Raw genomic sequence first — 22,915 nt, forward strand, 5'->3', positions numbered from 1 at the left:
GAAGTTAGTCTGCAGGCCAAATTCTTTCCGTTTGGGCTCAATTTTCATGTCTTCCCATCCCTATCGTCCGTGGCTCCTGCTCTGGTCTCCTCAGCCAAAGGCGATGGGGCGGCCAACTGTGCAAGGTCAAACCCAGTGTCACATCTAGACATCAGACCCCGAGGCTGGGCTTGGAGCAGCTCAGGGTGGCAGCTGGGAGAAGCCTGTCCTTTCCAGTGGTGCCAGTCCCATCATGGGAGCCTTTGCAGAGCTGCACTGGCTGGTCCCCAGGGTTTCCAGCGTGGCCAGAACAGGTGAAATGGTTGGAGACAATTTTGTCTGGCCTGGGCTGTCCTCATTGAAGGTACCGCTGCTCCTGGGGGAGGACAGGACATCTCACTGTGTGGACTGAAAGGGTCACCTGAGCTGCTGGTCTCCTGAAATGAGCCCTCACTTTCTCCCCCTTGGCTGAAGTTCCCCTTGGGGCACTTGGCCAGTGTGGGCCGCTTTTCCAACTGCTTGTCTCTAAAGCCTGGTGGGGAGACCATCAGAGCACTGAGAGCAACTCAAGAAGTGCAGCTTTCTTTATACATCCTTCTCTGCTTTCTTTTTTTTTTTTTTTTTTTTTTTCCTTATGTCCCCCTGTGTTTCCCATTTCCAGGGAAGGCTGCTGAAAGAGTGGCATAAAAGATGATGAAGAACTCTTGACATCATGGTATAGATGTGAACAGTGACATGGCGACCTCGCCTTTGGAAGTGCCAGTTTCCATTGTGCACAGCGAAGGGACTGAACAGCTTCCCTCATTGTAGCCATGTTCCAAGGACATGGGTTTTGCCATGGAAAAACTTCATTTCTTCCCTCGTCTCTCAGGAGCCTTGTTTCACTTACACTGCCATGGCTTTTTGCTCCATCTCTCCTCCTCCTTCTTCCTTCCACCATCCCCTCTGTCATCAATCTCTCTTCTTACTAAAAATACCCCAAGCCAAATTATTACTATTCTTGAGCATTTTATGAAGCTAAGCATGCATTTTCATTTTCTAGACCCCAGAGTACAAATGAGCTGATACTTCAGAAACATGAGATACTGCTTGCAAAGTACTTCCAGAATATTGTGCAATATTTCATTATAAAAGTTATCCATAACTAAAGCATGGGTCTTTTTCAAAAACCCTCTTTAAGTGTGCGCTTTGCTGCAAGCACACAGCAAGGGCTAAAGCAAGGGAAGGAAGAGCAAGGTGAACCTATGGGCCTTGTGTGCCGAAGAGACGAAGCACCTGGGGCTTCTGCCTTCTGCCACCCACAGCTGTCAGCAGACTTCTCAGCTGCACGAGTTTTGATAAAAGATGAGCAAGCCGGAGCCTGTGCAGTTTGGGGTGCTCCTTTGCTGAGGGGTTACAGAAAGGTTTGCAAATACTACAATATTACCTGACACTCTTAGGCTAATTAAAAAGCATGCTGAATTTTTATCTTCCCCTTTCCGTAGCCATGCCATCCGGGGCTACCTGATACCCCTCACCAGGTTGAATTACACAGGCTGCTGCCATAATGCCGTATGCAGCAGATAACTGAACGGGCAGCTGTGGGCAGCTCGGTGAAAACCTTTCCAGAGCAGACTGGCTTAGCAACCTCAGAATTTCCTTTTGGTTTCTTTTGATAATGAAGAAAGAAAACAGTTTTGCTTTTAACTATGACTTCTCAGGAAGAGGTGAGTGAAGCTTCAGGAGCATGTGATATCCTCTAAAAAAATGCCACATCAGTGTTTAGCTTTCGTGTAGTATACTTCACAATGCTGTTTTGTTTCCTGATGGACAACTCACGTATGAGTTAGAAGGCTTTTTTTTTTTAAATATTTAAAAATCATGCACAGCAAGCTGTCCTTCTCTCTGCCTTAAAGCTAGCAGATGCTATATAAAATTTAATTTATGTTCATTGAAATGTACATGAAATTTTATCAAATGAAAGAATAGAAATCTTATTTTAGTTGTTTGCTGAAAGGTGAAAAGATATTCCAGGTGACTTAAAGATATAGTGTTCACAGACAAAACACGTATTCTTTGCCTATAATGTGTCATTGTAAGCATTTTCTGGGACTGACTCTGCAAACACACCACTTTCACAGCTTACCAGCTCCACTGTCTTTAACAAACCTAGACCTATTTCACATCACTGTGAGCTCAAAAATCTGATTCCTTTTGCCAGTGACATTGTGCAGAACCAGACTCAGAAATTAGCATTTCAAATCTATTTACCCTGAATTCTACTGTAGCCTGTTTTGTTTTTCACTGTGTAGAAAGTGATCAAAGGTTTTCTGGAGTAAAATTCAGTGGGCCCCTGCATGAGTATCCTGTCAGGTGCTGTGCAGGTGTCATATGCTTTTTAGTCTTTCTCTTGTTTCCTATTGCGATTAAAGAGCAGGGGATGGATTCACACCCCCAATGTGAGTTATTAAAGGTATCTATGGTGCTTAGAGAAATTTGAACAAAAATTAACTTCAGTAGTTTGCTGGTAAATTAATTATAAGAGCTCCTCTCATGAACGTTAAGTACATAACAATGTACTGCATCCAGCTCTGGAGCCCTCAGCACAAGAAAGACACGGACCTGCTGGAGCGGGTCCAGAGCAGGGCCACAAAAATGATCAGAGGAATGGGACACCTCTCCTGTGAGGACAGGCTGAGAGAGTTGGGGTTGTTCAGCCTAGAGAAGAGAAGGCTCCGGGGACACCTTATTGAGGCCTTTCAGTACTTAAAGGGGGCTTATAAGAAAGATGGGGACAAACTTTTTAGCAGGGCCTGTCATGATAGGACAAGGACTAATGGCGTTAAACTAAAAAAGGGTAGATTTAGACTAGATACAAGGAAGAAAGTTTTTACAATGAGGGCGGTGAAACACTGGCAGAGGTTACCCAGAGAGGTGGTAGATGCTCCATTCCTGGAAACATTCAAGGTCAGGTTGGACGGCGCTCTGAGCAACCTCATCTAGTTGAAGATGTCCCTGCTCATTGCAGGGGGGGTTGGACTAGATGACCTTTAAAGCCCACTTCCAACCCAAACCATTCTATGATTCTATGATAACATTTTACAAGGTGATTATCTTCTTCTTTTTTTCTTTTTTCTCCGGTTGAGTCAGGTACAAGAGACAAATCCCACTACTGGAAGTCTTGAAATCATCTCTATTACAGAAGATGAACCACCAGTACCAGAAATTCAGTTTTCCTTCAAAAGATTTTTCTGCATACCACAAGCAAAAGTGGACCCCAGTGCAGATGGATCTGGTAGGGATACGGCACAGCTTTTTGACCTTTGTAATCCAAACGGCTAATGTAGGCCTTTAGCCTTGCAAAACTATGCTAGCCCACTCAGTCAGAGAAAACAATCCCTTAGAGGAAGAAGAAACACAACCTCACTCCCCCAGCTGTGAGGTTTGCCAGGATATTAACAGATGATGACTTCTTGTGTCGGCTTGCATGCGCAAGCATTTTTCACAGCCAGATTATTCACACACTTCAGCCACATAGCAAATATTTGCCCATGCTTTTCAGACACATTTTTGAATGGCTTATTTGAAATTTTACCAACCTGGAAATTGGTCTCTTAAAAAACTGAGTATACAATTACAGCAGCGTTGGAGGAATAGCATGCATGTTTGCTACTTCCCATAGGTTTAGTGGCAAAAATAATCATTAACTCCAACAGGGACAGGCTGAGCATCAAGGATGAAAATAGAGCAATTTAATTTTCTAGTCCATTAGCTACTACAGCTATCTAAGATTTTTGGCATACCAGACACCAACTCCATTGCCAAAATCAGTTATTCAGCTGCTGCTGAGAGAGTCTGTGTAGGCTGGGATTTACTTGTCAGTCTATAAGCACTGGGAGACACTCCTCATCCTTGACCAGTTTTAAGTGTCTGCCAATCTCAAACTCAAAGCTTGAAGAATGAGGGAGTTAAGAGCTGCATGAATTAAAATTGGAGACAAGGTTCTGCCAGTTCCGTTGTGTGCCCATGACCGAGCTGTGTATGCTATTTTCCCATAGTTTGCCCTTTGTATATCAGAATACGCTTGAAACAAGTGAACCGTTCATTATTTTTAGTGGAATCTGTTGTTGTCTTCCAGATTGACAATATCACTAAGTTGAGGTCAGCTATGGAGGTGGTTGGTGAACAGGACTCGTCCACCTCATGAAATGTATTCAGCAATTACTACTGATATATATTTTAACTTTGTATGCATCTTTTTTCCTTGAAAACTCAAAACTCAGCCTTGAACCATTGCTCAGTTGTCTCCTTGTCTTTATAGCAAAACTTTGAACAGAACGCCTTTCCTCACATTTTTCAAGACTAGTTTGGGGGTCCTGTTTTTTGCAAATTTATCTTTCTATCATTTTCAGTTAACCTTTCTTCCAAGTCCAAAAGGACCAGTGACTTTCCTCCTTCTTGTCTTGAACACCTATTTACTAGCTAGTCCTGTCTTTTTCCAATATCCTTGCTCCTGTTCGAATCTTTAGGCTCCTCTTACTTGTTTCTGTGCCTCTGTTACTCCAACTCTGGAGGAATGCATCATGCACAGGACTTAGCTCCCTGGTGCACAAGCCAGAGCTCTGTGGCCTCCGTCCTCGTCCCAGAATTTCTGTTGTCCCAGACACAGTGCTCAGAGCAGTGTCCACCTGGGGCTACGGCTGGAGGGAGCACCGAGACCACAGGCTTGGTACCAGCAAGAGTCAGAAGGCATCACAGGCAGGAACAGTCATAAGGAGGAGACTCAAACTAGTTTGTTCTTTGCTACTTCCACTGAAAGAATTTGTTAGTCCACTTGAGCTTTCTGAAGTCTTCAGAGAGTATACCTGTACCCTGCACACAGGTTTGATTACACAAACAAAACAGATCTGAATTTCATTTTTATTCTGGGACTCATGTTTTCAGGAGAGGTGCTTGTATACTTCTAAAGCTCGCAGTGTGATGTAGCCCAGGATAATAAAAATTTAGAGCTCATATTCTCGATTGCATTGAGGACAGGCCAGGTGCTCTGTAAGGGTACGATTCAGACCCCTTGCGAGGCAAATGCTGAAGCGCTGTCTGAGAGCACCAGCCACCTCCAAAGCACTTGGAGCCTTCTCAGCCCCTGAGCCGGGGGATCTGAACCACTCCGGGTCAGGTCAGCTCACGAAGTGTATGCAGGGGTTAGTACTGACATCTAGTTTAATGTTAGATAAATCTTTTTCGTTGCAAACTCAAGCTGGTTTAACTTCACAGAAGCTGTTCTCTCTGTTTGGTTTCTAGGAGATATCGAACCACCTTCAATGTGCCATGTTTTTATCTCCCTAAAATACTTTCCATATATCTGTGGTTTATTCCTTGCAGTAATCCTAGCAGTTGCCATTGGCCTGGGAGGTGAGTACAATTAGTTATTCATTAAGTTCTCGCTTAACCATTCAAATGCTTAATTTTTCATGAGCCTTTTACTTAGGATGGAATTAAACTGCTACTGTGGCTTGTTTGCTGAAGCAAAAAATCTTGTTGATGTGATAGCTTTAAATTTTATTTACATGTAGGGACAAAACAGATCTGGCACTCATGAGAGGATTGGTGTAATATTCACAACACTGAGGAACCCACAGCTCCAGGAAACCTTTCTCTAGTAAAACTTCACCAATTCCCCTTGGGTGGTGAGCTAAGAGTTTAGAAACTGGGGGAGGCTTCGGGTAGCACACATCATATTTTTGTCCTGTAATTCAGTTCTCTAAGTTTCTTCCCAAAGAATTAAAGAACTTTCCCCTATCACAAACAACTTCTACAAAGGAAAAGAAAATGCAGAATGAGTTTAGTTGCAACTGGAAAGTGTGACCTGCCCAGGTTTAGGTGCCAAATGTGTTGATGTTAGAGCAGCGCCTTCACACCTGCAACGGGGATAAGCTTGCGGGAGGTTGAGGCATCCCCTCAGGAAGAGAGTGCACTGGCCATGTTTTGCAAGGGAGACCCTTGCAAGGACTGTTGTGGTTTAACCCCAGCCAGCAACTAAGCACCACGCAGCCGCTCACTGTACCAGCTACTAGGAAGACAATTAACTCTATCTCAGCTGAAACCAGGACAGTCTCCTTGCTTTGCTGCTGAGGGGCTGAGGCACCAGGCAGAAACTCGCCCTGGAGTGAAACATAAACTGGGTAGAGGGAGCTGGGAAGGAGTAAGCACAGACAGCAAGGCTCACTCATCCTACAAGTCATTACTAATGGATAAGTTTAGCAGCACCATGTGGCAACCTCCAGGTTGTATTTCAAAAGTTCCTAGAGTACAGGAGTCATCTTTTCCTTAGAAAGACAGAAATCTGGCCAGATAATGGAAGTCAGAAGTGTTAAATTAATATCCAAGTGTGTTTTCATCACCCTGTTTTCTTTCGTTCTTGTTAGTCCAATACAACTGCATTGGGAAGTTTCGCTGCCGATCATCCTTTAAGTGTATCCAGAAATCAGCCAGGTGCAATGGTGTCTTCAACTGTAAAGAAGGGGAGGATGAGTACGGATGTGGTAATTTAAATTTGATTATAAATCCCTCCTACCTCCTCCTGTAGCATCTGGCACGTTATCAAGAAATGCATGTTGTAAAGAGTTTGGGTGAGACAAGAAAGGTAGAGACTGATGGATTATCTAAATCACCACTTCAGAAGAACAACCTCTCTGAGGTATTGATGTACAGTTTCTGAGAAATCAGACTGCTCTTAAGGTAAATGTGATGATTGCTGAATACTGCTACTGCCATATCTGGCATGTTTCCCCATAAGAAGTCTAGATGCTTTTTGACTGCTAACATTTCCTCTGCCTGCAAGGTATACCAACACTGCGTTATGGTGTGTATATACAGCACTCTCTGTATTCACTGGCACACAGTTTTGTTGTGTCAGTTTTGAAGATTGCAAAAGCCTGTTATTATCTTAAGGCACATGGGAGGGGGAGAGATCAGCACTGCCTGTTGTGCATTGAGTACTGTGGAGTTTGCTGCTTCATGCGTGAAATGTATGCTCCCATGCCTGAGTTTCTCTCTGTAATGGTTTAGGGAATCACAGGGCCATTGTAAATGGTCCCTCCCTGTCCTGTGCTATGAAAGATGACTGTGGTGTTTGCAGCCACTGGAGGGAAAGGGCTCTAATATTAGTAAACAGAATAACTTATTTTTAGATCAGTGCACTTGTAATTCTGACTCCTGCACCTACAGGCAAGGAGGCAGCACAGCTTTCTGTCTGTGCAGCACGAGGAATGACAAGAACCACGAGCATTTGGCTACAGCTAACCCCGCACGATCCTTTCAACCTTTGGCGTGTTTTCCCCAGGGAGGCTTCAGGCCCCAGTGGAGCCTGTGGGCAATATGTCTGCTTTTCTTGTCTGCCTTTGCAATGCCATAACGCTGGCCCGTGGGTGCCTGCAGGGAAACCCCTGTCCGGCAGTGACCCTGCGCATGGCCTCCCTTCTCCCTGGGAAGACCAGGTAGACATGGACTCTCCCAGGTCCAGGTGCCTCCTGCTCATCCAGGGCCCTGCGCCCCGGCAGCGGCGGTGGTGCGGGGTGCAGGCGTGAGGAGGACACGGCGACATGCAGGACAAAGGGACCATGGGTGATGGGTCTGCACCTGGGCCTCCAGCAGTATTTCCCCATCGGTCTCTTGGCCGGAGGCAGCACAGCTTGCGGCAGTGCTGGCTCCATGGGCCAGGCTGGTGTGAAGAGCTGCCCGTGGGGAAGGGCTGTGCTGAGCAGAACGGGGCTGGCACGGGGAGGGAGTCCCTGGGAGACGAGCTCCCAACCTGCGCATGTCTCCTCTCCTCAGCCTTTGCACGCTCACCAGCCCAGACACGCCAGCCCCATTTGAGCAGAGGGAAGCAGGTAGGAAACTGCATGGGAGCCCAGGGACGGCAGGGTGCAAATACGTCCACCTCTCTGACTGTGCTGTGCGGCGCAGGAGGTGTCAACCACCTTTCATCATGTGTCTTGATCATAGGTTTCCTTGGTGCCAAGCACTTGCAGCTCCAACTCGCTGCGGTCAGCAAGACTTGCTTAGGCTCACTGGAGGGCAAGGCAGCGTTCTCCATCTGTATTAGAGCTAGCATCCCCTACCCATTCCCATGAGCATAGAATTTTTCCTCCTGGCTGTTCTAGCTCAGCGTGCCTTGGTTGCCTTCCTTAAGGGGGAAGAAAAAAGGCACAGAAAAATTCTGTCGAAGTATCCAAGTGATGAAAAAGACAAATAGCAAAAACTCAGTGAGCCAAGAAATGCGGATGCCACAGTGGTGCATTGATGCTGTTGTGTACCCAGTGGTTCTTCTTCACAACTCACTTAGGCTTTTCTTCTCCTGAATCTCAAAGTCAGGTTGAGTGGCAAGAAAGCAGTGCTGCAAGTGTTCATTTCTGGATCCTGGCGAACAGTCTGCTCTGACGACTGGAAAGCAGAGTATGGAAATACTACCTGCAAACACCTGGGTTTCTCGAGGTATGAACACAAAATGGAAGAAACCCTGTTTGGCATTTTGAACAAACTCTGAGGTTTTCAATCTTTCTAATGAAATCTTGTATTAGTGCTTAGAAAGAAAAACGGATTTAACAATCCACCTTTGTGAACGATATGGTTGAGGAGATTTGGGATGATGTGGGAAATAGTCCTGAATACTTGTGCACCGCAAATACCATTTATTACTGCTATAAATCCTGGATGATGGATAAATACAATGGTTTGGTTAAATCTTCCCTATGGGGTGCAGGTGCCTGAATCCTACTTGTCTCTCAAGTAGCTTACAGCCTGTCAGAAAGGCACTAAAAAACATATGAGCATTTTCCATCTCTTTTACTTCCTCTGTAGAAAAATCATATGTACAATTCAAGTCATGACATCTGTTAGGAATTAAGGTCCACCTCACCATTAGAGAAGAACCTGGCAAGGCGATTCTTACTGGGTTGATACCATTCCTGAAAAATGCCATTTCTTTCACAAACTTTCACAACTGAGAAAGAGTTTGAAGTTGTGACTTGCAATGATGCTTTGTCATTTCTTACAATGGCGTCATTCTGATTTCTGCGCATTATAGTTAACAGTATAAAGCTTCTTTTAATAAATTCTTGTTGCCTTTAGGATAAAATACATCTCAATTGTTCAACAAAAAAGACAGGAAAAAAATTACAAATTATTCATCCTCCCTGCTGCAAAACATAACTCTAGAAAAATGAGACAATGAGCTTGTTAGTGTTTCAGGAAATGTGCCAACCAGTTACAATAAAAGCTTTATTACAATGTTAGAATTAAAATTTACTTTCTCTGCCGGTTAAATGCCTCTCAGCATGTGTGACTTCCACACGTGATTATGGCAAAAATACATGTACATTATAAGAGGTATTTCTTGGGGAGGATAGGATTACTTCATGAAGTGTCAGAATCCGATTATTGTGGTTGCTACACTGGGTTTTCATTAGCCGAACCGCTGAATTATTTCAACAGATTACTGAAACGCTGTCTGAGAAAGCTGTGTTTATGGTTTATTTGCAGTTACGTGAGTTCAGGTTACCTGCCCGTGGCTGCAGTTGAAAAACAGTTTCAAAGACATTTCGTGTCCCTCAGCCACTGGTTATCAGCTGATCAAGTGACATCCCTGCACAACGCAACAAACCTCAGGTATGCCTCAGATTGTTCATTCTGACAGAAAGAGAGCAATCAATAAAGGAGAATTACTAATAGTTTGAGATTGTTGCCTGTTTTTTCAGGCATGTAGTACTTCATAGGTGGTTGGGGAAGTTATGCATCATAGACCAAGGTTCAGTACCAGTCTTGCTGGAATACGAATTAAAAGCCTGATCCAAGGCCCATTTAAAATCAACAAAGGCTTTAAAATGAGCTATTTGAAAAGCCTTTTTGTCCCATGATCCCTTTTTTGCAAATGAATAGACACCAGGCTCTTATCTTTTTCCATTGTGATGCAGTTTGTTTCAGTTTACAGATCCCTAGATATTTCCCAGTGGGCTTATGAACCTTTTATGGTCCATTTCTTCCTCCTGACAATTGCTTGTTTTTCTTAGTTACCTTTCACTGAGAAGCAAGCTATGGAACCAAGGAGACTACAGATCACATGTTGAAAATTGCTAATGAGCCTCCCCTCCTGTAAGAGTGAAGCAGTCTTCAGCAGGGCAGCATATGGTCTGCAGGCTCCTGATGGTGTCTAAGCTCCTAACTTAAGTATTTCAGCTAAATGCCCTAAGTAGATTGGATGAATACATGACTTTTTGTACTTCTTTCAATATATGAGTTACTTATACTGATGTGCACATAGCTGTACAGGAAGATGACACAATATTGTAAAAAAACCAGTATTTGTGAATTGGAACTAATACTGCACTGTCTTTTCATCTTAGAGAGGAATGCACTTCTGGCAATGTGATCATCTTAAAATGTTTGGGTAAGAATCAGGAAAAGGGAAAATAAAATCAGAAACTGTCCTTCATCCACTGCATGGCAAGAATTGGAAGGAATTGTGTACTGAGGGCATACTATACTGTCAGTTTATCACGCCAAAGAAAAATTGTATTTCTTATATAAAATTTAAAAGAATTTCAGAAAGTAAGAATAGGCTGGGAGGACAGTTTGGGAGCATCAGGTAGCAGGAGCATTTTGGTGAGAATCACAGTAGGAAGCAGACATTTTAAGGTTTGTGAGTTGAGTCCACGGACTGATGTTGTAAATCCAACTCTTTGCCATCTCAACAGGGAAAGGGAAGTTCAGTCTTAACATTTGAACTTTCATCCCACACCTCTCCATGTCAGCTAGTTTTCAGATTGGGATATGAAAAGTCAAAAAAACAACAGCAAAATAATCACCAGGGGAGATGAGATGCTTCAGCCTGCCTATGTGGGCCCCTGGGACCCTGTGCATTTAAGGACGGCAGAACAGTGGGGTTTACAGCTCAGCTGAGCACTACGACTGCAGGGGAGAAGATGTGAGCCCCACAGCCCCCGTACCGGCTGCCAGACATGATGCTGCAGGGATGGGAGGGAGGAGGAGAAACCTCTGGGGGCAGCCACAGCCCGAGATGTGGGCCATGGTGATGGGGACGGTCCTGCTGCAGAGACCTCACAGCCTCAGCAAGGCTGGGACTAGAGGGGCTGAAGGTGACCAAAACCATGCCTGCGTTTCCTCCGTGGACCATAACCTTTGCTTTCTGGCAGCATGTGGGACGCGGGCCAGCTACGGGCCACGGATCGTGGGGGGCAACGCGTCCTCCCCCCGTCAGTGGCCCTGGCAGGTCAGCCTGCAGTTCCACGGGCACCACCTCTGCGGAGGGTCCGTCATCACCCCACGCTGGATCATCACAGCTGCCCACTGCGTCTACGAGTAAGTCCCTAAATCGCCTTGCTGGGGGTCTCCCACTGACCCTGCTTGCAGCAGGTCTGCGTGGGGGGCCACTGCAGAGGAGGGCAAATGCACTGTGCTTTCTCTTAAAAATAAACTGCAGGAGAGATTGGGTTATCTTTACTTCACAGGCTTGCTCCGTAACATTTAAACCATCTCTCTCTCCTTGCAAGAGTGCAAGTCTTTACTGAAAAAAAGTCTCTCTCTCTCCTACCTCTTTGTTTCAGCCTGTACTTGCCGAGCTCATGGAGTGTGCAGGTTGGTTTTGTGACTCAGCAAGACACCCAGGTTCACCCATATTCAGTGGAAAAAATTATATACCATCGCAATTATAAACCCAAGACAATGGGAAATGATATAGCACTGATGAAACTGACAGCACCGCTTACTCTCAATGGTAATTCTTTCTGTTAGCTTTCACTTGACTTTCTCAACTTTCTAGCTAAAAGCAAGAAGGGTCTTTCCTGGTACAGACAGGGAAATTTCTGTTGGCACCCTATGTGTGGCCCAGGACAGTCGAGTGGATCCCCACCACCTCTAAAAGCAGTGAGATGTGCAGCGTAGATGTAGCCAGCCTGCAGCTGTGATGGCAAGGCAGCGATCCCTGTTCAGACTGCACCGGCAGAAACCCTCCGGCCTCAGTATCAGGAACTCCTCTGTGCTCGATATCCAGGCACAGAGAGCAACAATGCGGTCACAGGGCTCTGCAAAATGTTCCCAGTCCATTCTGGTATTGGCTTACTGAAGGCATTTAATAACAGGCAAGCATTAACTTTTTTCTAAATATTTTTCCTAGTTAAAATAAATGCCCTACCTCATTTTACTTGGAGGTCACAGAGATTTTTATCACATCCTTTCTGTGAGTATAGGGAGATCCAGCAGTGTCCAAAGCTGAAAATCAAGCTTAAATTTCAAAGAGAAGAAAAGGCAACTCAAACATAATGAAGCTTTTAAATTAAAACTACATTTATTTTCTCAGCAGGATGCTACCTACAGCTGACACAGTTAGTGAATTGAAATAACGTATAATAATATTTTATGAATTTAAATGATCACCTGCCAATACCTCCTAATCCCTGTGAGCTCTCTGCAATGCGTAGCTGGCTCTCTGTGATGCATCTAGACTGTCAGTTCCTAAATCAATTCCCTTGAAATACTTCAAACTTCCAGTTCAAATGAAAATTAAGCTTGATTTTGTTCTGTTTTATATCTCAGCTAGTGCTGTTTTCTTTTGCTCGGGAATAAGTCTGGGATGCTGTCAAGAACAGTAATGGTTCCACACCTGAGCGAGACACCCACTAAGCCCTGGGCGGCTGGGGGCAGCCTGGGGCGGGGGGGCTTGGAGGTTCCACGCTGGGGGCTTGATGCTTTGAGCTGGGATCTTTGCAGTGTGGAGAGCTGAACCACTAGGAATTGCCCAGTAATACCTCGTATCTTCTGTCCCTTTGCCCAGTGCCAGCTCATCTCAACACATCACAGTTGGCCCTGCAAGCATCAAACGCTGTTTGAGGTACAGCATTCAGTGCCCCAGAGTGCAGAGGCACTGAAACTCTATGAGCCGATGGGTGGGAAGCAAAGAGCACCCCGGACATCTTGTTGTCCCTTCAGAAGAGCGCAGAGATGTGCACAGACGGCTCTTTGTACGTGCCACCGCACAAAACGTGTTAGGAGGTGCCATGTAGTCATGGTGTGGTTAGCCAAGGCCATTTCTCTGCCTGAGCAGCCTGCCGTGGGGTCTTTGATCTGCCCATCAGCTGTGCACGCCGTGCATTTCTTGTTTGCTCATTCTTCAATTTATTGACCTGCCAACACCTCCTCCTGTTGCTTTATTCCTGAAACTACTTAGGCCTGGTGTAGGTACTGTTTCAAACCTATGGTATTGGCTGTAAGACAAAAGACCTGCCGAACTGCCAGGCTATTTGTGTGGGGAGTGGGTGGTGTTCATAACAAGGTCACAGCAAGCCGAATCCTCAAGTTTTACTGAGTCATACAGTTTTTTGCTAAATTTTAAAAGCAATTTTCTCTTCTCTCTCTCTTTTTTAAAATAGGTCACATAGAGCCCATTTGTCTGCCTAATTTTGGTGAACAGTTCCCAGAAGGGAAAATGTGTTGGGTATCAGGATGGGGAGCAACTGTGGAAGGAGGTATTTGAAATAGTCTGCTGTTGATACACTACATGAAAACATCTCACATACAGTAAACACAGGATTTGGTTGGAGCGTTGTTCCACATTAAATTTTCTGGAATATCTTGGGGCGGGGGGAAGAAGACATATTGCTAAATCTCATGCTTACCCTGAATTGCAAAAGTGCTGTACAAACCCTTATCACAAGAATACATGGGTACACTCTGTGAAAAGGTTGAAAATGACATGTAGACAGCAGCACTGCCCACAATCTTGTAATCAGCCTCAGTCAAACAGGCTGTGTCCTTTACAACTTCAAGCACAGAAAGCTCAGCATGAATGCAAGAATCGACCATCCATGTTTTCAGAGAAAGCATGTACACATTTTCAGGCAGGTTGGATGATGTAGAAATTGGATCTGTGAACAATGTCACAACGAAAAACAAATTTTTTATTTTTTTTTTCCATGACTCACAGGCCATGTTAATCAGTAATATATACCAAATCACTTTCATGTGAAAATGCTTGAGTTCTCAGGTCATTGTTTTTTATCATTCTTCATTCATCTCGTTTAACGTGTTCACATTGTTCAGAGAACAAGAACAGCATGTTACCTCACATACAGACAATAGCAAAAGGTGAGAAAAAAATGAAAGCAAAGTTTACCACATAAAAAGTCAGCTATAAATTGACAATAGGCAGTGTGCAAATACTCCCGTTTATAGAAATTATCCATTCAGACTCTGAATAAAATAAAATAAAATAAAATAAAATAAAATAAAATAAAATAAAATAGAAAATAAAATAAATCAGATGTTTGCAGATGATTTGTTGACTAACAGAACAGGCAATACATTCAAAATAAGTTTTGGCACTAGTATTGAAGACAGGGTCCAATTAGCTTTTAAGTTCATTACTGTCATTGATTGTCTAGTTTGAAGCAGAAACATATAAGGTACAGCTTTATATTATATACCATGATAATCCACAGCTCTATAGAGTTGTTGGTTACTGGATTCTGTAAGTGATGAGACACCTAGTTGCCTTACTTGTATGTTGTCATATTAACCATATTTCTTTCACCCTTGCTTGCCAATTCTTCATATACTAAAATATTTTCTGTTTATAAATAGAGATTAACTTCAAAGATAGACAGTATTTTTCTTCTTTTTTGTTGTTGTTTTTTTAACAGGTGATACATCTGACACCATGAATTATGCAGGTGTTCCTCTGATTTCTAATGCAATTTGCAATCACAGGGATGTCTACGGTGGGATCATAACTCCTTCAATGCTTTGTGCTGGTTTCCTAAAGGGAGGGGTAGACACCTGCCAGGTATGGAAGTTTCCAAACTGCAGCTGTGCTCATTAACAGCAGCAATGGAAAAACATGAGTAATAAGTTATCAGAAGGCACTCCCAGGCTTTTCTTGGGCAAACATTTGGGGTTTTGCCATTTAATCTGTTTACCATGAATATCGATCACTGCGCATGCATTCATGTACTACAATTCCCTTCTTATACTTCTGTGGACCGTATCTGCTACTTCTGAAGCCAAATTTACTTAAGACATTTCTTAACTTCTTGCATGTGCTACAGCATGGTGCCATCCTTTCTTTGCCCTGGCTGTGGCCTCTGCACTGCACTGAATTGCCATGCACTGCACTGCACTGCACTGTGAGCAGCTCCGGAGACCTGCAAGGTGTAGAAACCCTGTGGTGAAAAGCAGACAAAGCATATATCAGTAAAGAAGCAGAAGCATGTGATTTTGGAAAGAGTAGAGTGAGGCAGGGGAAGGAAGAAAGGGAAAGGTGTTTGAGTAACTCAGAGGACTCGTAATGACTCTGGGGGAGAGGGGTTCATAGCAGTGATGGATCAGAGGATCCTTCACAACACAGGGTGGTGATGATCCAAAATCACTGTCAGAGTCATGACGGTGCCCACCTTGTGCCAGGTCTCATCCCCATACACACTAATGTGGACTCACCTAGCTAGTCATGGATAAAGAGCAAGGGCTGGGGAGGAAATTCATGTTTCCAGATTTTCTCAGTCCCAATTACACATGGGACAAGACAAAGCAAAGGCATTAGGTGCACAGATCTTCATTTAAGCACTGGTTTGCACAACGGTCCCAGCAAGGTACCTGGCACCAGCGCGTCACTATGCCTGGGAGAGCTGCCCAAAGGAAGCACGTTCAGCATACGGCTTCAAGTGACAAAATGAGCCCTGCTCCCTTTTTCCCTTTTTCTCTGTTGTTGTGCTGGCTTTGCTGCTCATGGGGCAGGAAACTGCCCCAGCAAAATAAATTGGGAGTCTTCAGTACTTAGATGTGAGTGCCTTGAGTCAAATCTGCTTAGCAATGTGTCTGGGAAGGGCCAGAAAAGCAGTGCGCAAGACTGCACACAGGAGCAGGCAGGGACGGAGGTGGGGTACTAACTTCTTGTTGCAACCCTGGGCTCGGCTCAGCTCAATAGCTAGGAGCTTTTTGAGAGAAGCAGCTGTGAGGGACCAAGACCATGGCACGGAGACTGCAGATTAGCAATGCCCTACCCGCGGGACAGACATGCTCCCCAGCACCTAAATGTTGTTTAACAGCAGGCTGTTACTTCTGTTGTACTGTACTGCTAACTGGGGAAAGAAAAATAAGATCTAATATACATCTCTAAGAAGTCTTCAACTTCTGCTGTAACATACGCTTTTCTCAGGACCCAGAACAGAGCAGAAACAGGACACTTTGAATTACTGGACTATGCCTCTCCCCCTACCCCCCCCAATAGACATTCCCCTCCTTTTCTGGGGCACTGACGTTTGTTTTAATTCTTTGTCCTCCAGGGAGATAGTGGGGGCCCTTTAGCATGCGAAGATATGAGTATCTGGAAGTTGGTGGGGACCACCAGCTTTGGAGTGGGCTGTGCAGAAAAGAACAAGCCGGGCGTCTACAGCCGAACCACCTCCTTCCTGGACTGGATACACGAACAGATGGAGGTCTGGTTTTGCCCCGTCTCTCCATCTCCAGTTGTCGCTTTGCTCCGCCTGTGCCACACAGGGTTTAGCTCATATTTGTAACCCAGCTCAGTTGTGTCGTACGGGCACACGTGGCCCCAGGGCATGTTTGGGGATGGGGGCAGCTCCGTGGGCAGAGTGGGCAGGGCAGGGTGTGAGGGTCTTAGCGAGATGCGGGGAGCACAGGGGCAGGGGTAGAGAGGGGAGAGGAGCACGGGAGTGACTGGGGAGGGGGCCTGGAGGTGCAGAGCAGGGAGCAGGGAGGTGTGACAGGGCTGAGTAAGGAGATGGGGGCCAAGGGAAGAGATGCTAGGGGACTTTACCTGAAGCCGTGAGGCTGCTACAAAAAAAGCCTGGGGAGTAGAAGCTGAGTGGGCCAAAGAAATGGGATGGGGGCAGATGGTGTTGGCTGGAAGGAAAGGAGAGCAGAGGCAAGGAAGTGGGAGGACGCTGCAGCCACCTTCACCTGACCCGAGGGTCGCCCACTCTCCGGAGACCAGGTCCTCTGCTGTCAGCTCCCCTCCAGCGCTGCCAGAAAGGTGCTGGGTTCAGTCAGCTGAGCAGGGACAGTCGTTGTACTTCAGGTGGACTCCCAGGCAGGGATCTGTTGCCTAAGGAGAGGCTTCTAGAGCCATTTTAGAGACCCCAGGCTGTCCTACCTGGCTCACAGGTACCTGCAGAAGGGCAAGGATCTGCAGCTAGCCCTGGGTTGTATCCACCATCCCCATGGGGGTGTCTCAGATGCCCTGCGATGGCTCAGGTAGATATGATAGAGGATCTATGGGAGATCTGAGGCCTTCCGGACCAACTGCTAGAGGTCAGACAAAGTGCACTAAGACGCCTCAAGTGGCACTAGATAGTGCACGTGCAAGGCAAGTGAACCGTCCTCCACTGCCCTGGCAGGAGCCTAGACACACAGCTCACAGGCAGACATCTATGCACAGGCTCTTAATTGTCATTTTCTTAGCTTCATGGCAAAGCCCCCCTGAGCACCAAAGCATACGTCCCGTCCTGCTCTAGCCTGGTCTCCACAGACAGTGAAGCCAGTGCTGCTATTCCAGCACCCAGTTTGCTGGAATGAATGAATGAATGAATAGCAATGATGCTATTCCAGCACCAGCAATACAGCCCCCAGCCCAGACAGCTGCCTATGCCACCGTGATAGTATGTGATGAAACCACTCCTGCCCCCGTCTCATTTGTGAAATATGTGAGACTTCCTCCTCAAACCAAAGTGCCAATATCAAGCATTCACAGACAAGGAAATGCCTGAAGTAAGGTTTTGTGTGCAATTTCAGTTCAGCCCCCCATCTGTGTATCATATGACACATGCTATTTTCACAACCTGTATTACAGATGGAGATTTATGCTGTCACATGCCTATTTGTCACTCAACAAAGCTAAAGAAGACAGGATAACATTTCTAAATCTTTAAGACCTCTAATATTACTTTTTTTTCTCCCCCCCCAAATATATACATCGTTGTGATTCATTTGCAGATACAGAAGCCCAGATGTTTCAGATGAAGAGTTCATATCCAATGAAAGCACAGATCTCCATTATAAAGAAGTGATCAAGGGGAAAAGAATACAGCTAAATCTTTGTTTAGCTAAATGCTGAGGTGTTATAATTTTTCACAGGGACATCCTTCAGATGTAAACATTAATTCATCAATTTATCCTCTTAGAAAGGATTTTCAACTGCAACATAGAAACACGGACACTTTTTAATGGACTCTGAAACAAACCAAAAGAAAGTAGAACTAGTGTGCCTTTGAAAATGGGGCAAAGGGAATGGCTTGCACCTGGCAGATCTGTATTGTGACATAATGGTCCTGATCTGCTCTTACGTGCTATTACTCACCATGGACTGGGGTTCATTTGGTGTTTCCAGAAGTTTCTGTGCTTTCTTCAAACAAAATTAATTGTCGTAGCTAAGGCTTACCAAAGGAGTTAGGAAAGAGATCCATTTTGATCTAAGAGATGCAAAATTGCAAGATAAGGAATTTGGCCAAGAGCATGCCCCTAGAAGCTTTCTTTCTGGAAATTAGCTTTATAACAGCTCACCTGTCAGGGCTAATCATCTAATGCAAGGCATGATCAAAGAAGAGGCATTTGTGTTTTCTGATCTTCCATTTCCAGTTTTGAAACCTGAATAAAGCACTTCTGTCTCTCAGATTTTCAGGAGGGTACAAACATTTTGCTAAAGGCTCTCTCCTATGAGTGCAAAGGAAAGTTTTTTATTGCTTTCCACTAAGTGGTGAAAATTAGTTGATGTCATTTAGCAAGATGTTTCTCCAACACTGTGAACAGAATTTCTGCTGCCTCCATTTTGAATGGCTCTCCCACTAGGGAGGAAGCAAAAAGTTTATAGCACTAAGGGGAGTGCCAGTGACCTACATACATTACTGTCTGAGAAATATTATGCTTCAACTGTTAAATCTGAATAGACATGAAAGGTTCCCACCCCAGCAAAAAAAAGAAAAAAAGAGAAAGCAGCAATGGAACAACTAAGAGGAAATAAAACAAACCCCTTCAAAGCCTACTTAGCTCCCCGTAAGCATGTGTCCCATGCATGCAGTATCTACCACTATTACTAATATATTCCTCCATCCCCCATAACCATATTTCTTTATGAGCCTTATATTCCTGTCTCAGCTCATGCAAGGCTGAGAACCAGTGAACTAAAGCTGTGAGAGAAGCTGATGGCATTTGCTCAGGTTCACAGTGTACGCAATGGGAATTGCACCACACCTCTTTTGTCGAGGTGGTGTGTTTATCTGAAGAACTTCAGCTGGCAGAAGTGGCTCCAGCAGCCCCGGGGTTCTTCTGGTGACCCTAGTATAGCAGGGGAAAAAACAGTCATGCCCTTTCAGAGCTCAGCAGGTGGCAACATGAGCATTTAAATAGATGCATAACTGGTTTTGCTTCCCAGAGAGAAGAACTGCAGACCTGAGGAGAGTGGTGGTGCATTGGGCTTCTGAAAACCCACATCATGCTCCAGCCCCACAGAAGGACCCACCACACTTTTCTGGACACTTGCTCTGAGCTTTGTACTTTTACAGACTACTTTTTACCATTTCTTTTTGGTACTGGTAACTGTACTTAATGAAAACTGTTGCACATTCAGCCTCTTTTGGATGGAAGAGGCAGCTGGATGCTCGATGATGGGTATGCGTATTTACTGTCAACTACAGATTTCATATGTAGAGAAAGTGCTAAGACTGAAAACCCATGATGCTATCACAATGAAGTTTTGCAGGCATCATGAGTAAAAGACTACAGCAACTTCAGATCAGGTTGCTAGCTATTACTTTAGTACTTACCTTCCAAAAACCAGACTACAAAAAGACTTTTCCTGAAAGTGTTCATATATAAGATCCATGCTCTGTTGCACAGGCAGCAGCAGCTTTCTTTGAAGCCATAAAGCAAGCAGGAAGCAAGCAGTTGGCAATTTTGGCAAGCATTTGGCAAGTATGTTCAACTCTTGTTAGAAAAAAAATCTCTGGATTCACATCTTTTATCATGTGGCTGTGAACAAAGTCCCTAAAAATTGAGTTCTTAGGTGTTTTCTTGTAGTAAATAGCTCTGAGATGAGCAACACACAGGCTGTAACTGAAGAATTCTGAGGTTACTGAATAGTCTTAAAGGGAAGAGGGGCTTCTTTACTGCCTTTCAATAGGCTAGAGAGCCAAAATCATTGCTCTGTGATGCACCATGCAGTGCAATAGCCATTGAATACTCCCAAGCTCACGTTATGTAGTACAGTTCACCAAGGAACTCGTACTCAGTCGCCTTCCCTCTTTTCCCTCCTTTTCTCTGCGGGCAGGACAATGTAGATCTCACACTCTTTGTACCTGTTAGTGACATCAGTGGTGCAGATGAACTGATGCCAGCCAGGCAAGGGACAAAATATGTGAAGTGCTGCTGTGGTTTCCTGTTTTACAAGCCATTTTAATATAACAGCCTTGTGTTATTAGGTTGGCAAATGCCTGATCCTTTTGCACTTGCCCCTTGTAAAAATCCTGGGATGAAACTTGTCAATTTTAAGAATTGATTGCCAGGGACTAGGTAGGCTGAATAATGGATAATATTGTCAGAGCTTTTCAATATCAGCCAAAACTGATCTTATCATTTGATCAAGTGCTGCTGATCTGCTTAAAAAGTGGTTTTGGATGCAGTCTGAGTGCTTCTAAATCAGTATCTGCATCATCACTGTCATCCACCACTGCTGCAAAAAAGTGCCAGCGGAACTGGAACTGCATTCTCGCTGCAACACGTCAGGTCAAAACCGAGAGACAACAGCAAACCCACATGAACTGTCAAGCTCCACATTGCTCTGTGGATACAGACTTTGATCTCAGAGGACACTGCATCAATATATTTCACCCTGGTTAAAGAAACTGCAATGCAATGGAAACAGCACTTCCAAAAATGGCATGTTGTTAAAAAGAAGAGGGACGCAAAAACTGGAATGAAATGGGAAATTTCAACTTGACAGAACCATGACAGAATTAAAACAAAGTATGTTGAAACCTTGTGTAACTAAGACATCTTCAGAGGAGTTTTAATGTTCACTGTTTATTATCATAACATTTTCACAGCCCCAACATGGCTCATGTTTTAGTATTATCAGCAGTCTGGAGATGAGGGCACTGCTCTCTGAGCTCATGGAGTTGTTATTTCATATTTCTGAAAGGAGCCCTGAAAATTCCTTTTGCACTCCTTCTATTTCCATAAAAAGACTGTACGATAAGTATCCATTGTGGTCTGCCTTTATATTAAAGAGCAAGCCAATGTAAAATGTAGAATGCTAGTGAACTCTTCCCAACAAGAAGCCACATTGACCCCCAGATCAATGACAGTCACTTACGGGTACACCTAGCCCAGGGAGTCTGCAAATCTTTCTTCTGATTTCTGTTATGCCCCTTGCTGTGGTGTTTTAGGTATAGGCAGAATACAAAAGAGTCACTCTGTAAAAGTGGATTTTCCTCCCCCAGCTTATGCCATTAACATACATGCTAGAGGTTTTAAAATAAATATAATCACAACATTAGCATATTTCTTTGTGTTAACCCGGGTGAAGATACATGGGGTTTTAGGACATTTGCTGTGGGAAGGGTTTTGTACAGAGATGGGCATTGTGTCCTATTCAGAGAGGTGGGATTGATGAGCTGGTCTCTTCTGGTAGTCAGTATTACAGCTGGAATGAACTGGTAGACAGTAAAGTAACTTTTCAAAGAGATTACATGACAGGTTACCGAGCCTTTCCTTTTCCTTGGATTTTCTTCTCTCTATTCAATGAAAATAACTGGCTACACCATGCGTGCATGTCCAGAGGCTTGCCAGACCAGGTGGGGTTGAAGGCAGCTCTAGTTTAACTAATCCTGATCAGGAATTTCATGGTAAACACCTTGGAAGGTTTTAAGATCTTTATACTAGAGGAGTGTATATCTGCTACGTTATTAAAGAGGCTGATGAAAGAGCTTCTAGCTTGTGAACTCAGATCACTGGTTAAAATGGTTGCTTTAACATAGGATTATGTTACAGCTGTAGTATCTCTTAGAAATACAACCTGCTTGTATGCACAGCCTGTGGAGAAAACTTGCATCGACATGTAATAAAGAGGCTCTCAGAAAATTAATCCAATGCATAACTTTGCAAGAGATGCCCAGCATGTGAAGAAAAATTCCTTTGCCATTCATCACTTCTTCCTGTTACCATTATAGTTAAGCCTGGAAACTGAGACAAAGCTGGTAAGTTTGGATGAACCAGATGAGACTTTTATTCAATATGCGGTTTTCCCAGACACTCTGAAAAACATCAGATGGAGAAACTCTCCTTTGACAAATCCAAAATTCATTTTTTTTCACTTGAGATGTACAAATAAAAAGGCAATTTCTGTAAGGATACAGAGATAAGCATAAAAACAAATACCTAAGTTTGGTGTCTGAGAAAGCCAAAGTGTTTTCTGAGGGGTGACATGCTTTTAACTTGCTAAGACATCCTGCATCAGGAAGCAATCACTGCAGAGGGGCGAGGATGCTGCACAGCTCTGCTCAGAGGGGCTGTCTCACTGGCAAGTTTCATATAAGTCTGTAAATGCAAATTCAAGAATTGTACATTGAACTTAAAAAAAATTAGATCTGGCTGGTCCCATTTTTTGACTGCCTTCAACATCCAAAGCAAGCAGGTTGAAATCTTAGAATATAAGTGTTGCACTGGAAATCTTGCTGGTTTTGGTGACAAACCTAGTTGCATCCCTGAAAGGTCTACACTCTCCAGTATCTCTGCACGCATAGTACCATTTTAAGATGTGCAGATCAAATTTATTTTCTTCAGCAAGTAGCCCTGTGAGAAGCAGTATCACAGTTGCAAGCAGCAGGAGCCTGAGATTACATAAAGCACAGTAAGAAATGAGCTTACTTCAGCTGTTTAA

At 44.3% G+C, this 22,915-nt stretch overlaps 1 protein-coding gene across 1 annotated transcript; it reads left to right on the forward strand.

Annotated features, from left to right (window-relative positions):
* The first annotated feature begins 1,556 nt into the window (after positions 1–1,556).
* Positions 1,557–22,297, forward strand: TMPRSS3 (transmembrane serine protease 3). Its single transcript, XM_052794452.1, has 13 exons — positions 1,557–1,685; positions 3,109–3,253; positions 5,260–5,370; positions 6,384–6,500; positions 8,328–8,451; positions 9,499–9,624; positions 10,359–10,402; positions 11,169–11,334; positions 11,580–11,749; positions 13,401–13,496; positions 14,670–14,812; positions 16,308–16,460; positions 19,412–22,297. Exons 1-13 carry the CDS (start codon positions 1,668–1,670, stop codon positions 19,430–19,432), a joined length of 1,434 nt encoding a protein of 477 aa, XP_052650412.1. The 5' UTR covers positions 1,557–1,667; the 3' UTR covers positions 19,433–22,297.
* Positions 22,298–22,915: the final 618 nt, after the last annotated feature.

This window comes from Harpia harpyja, chromosome 8 (genome assembly GCF_026419915.1).
Source record: "Harpia harpyja isolate bHarHar1 chromosome 8, bHarHar1 primary haplotype, whole genome shotgun sequence".
Lineage (NCBI taxonomy): Eukaryota > Metazoa > Chordata > Aves > Accipitriformes > Accipitridae > Harpia > Harpia harpyja.

Coding starts and splice junctions, on each gene's coding strand:
- TMPRSS3 (XM_052794452.1), top strand. Junction 6,501..8,327: donor GGAGGATGAGTACGGATGTG/GTAATTTAAATT, acceptor TGAATCTCAAAG/TCAGGTTGAGTGGCAAGAAA. Junction 9,625..10,358: donor CACAACGCAACAAACCTCAG/GTATGCCTCAGA, acceptor TTTTCATCTTAG/AGAGGAATGCACTTCTGGCA.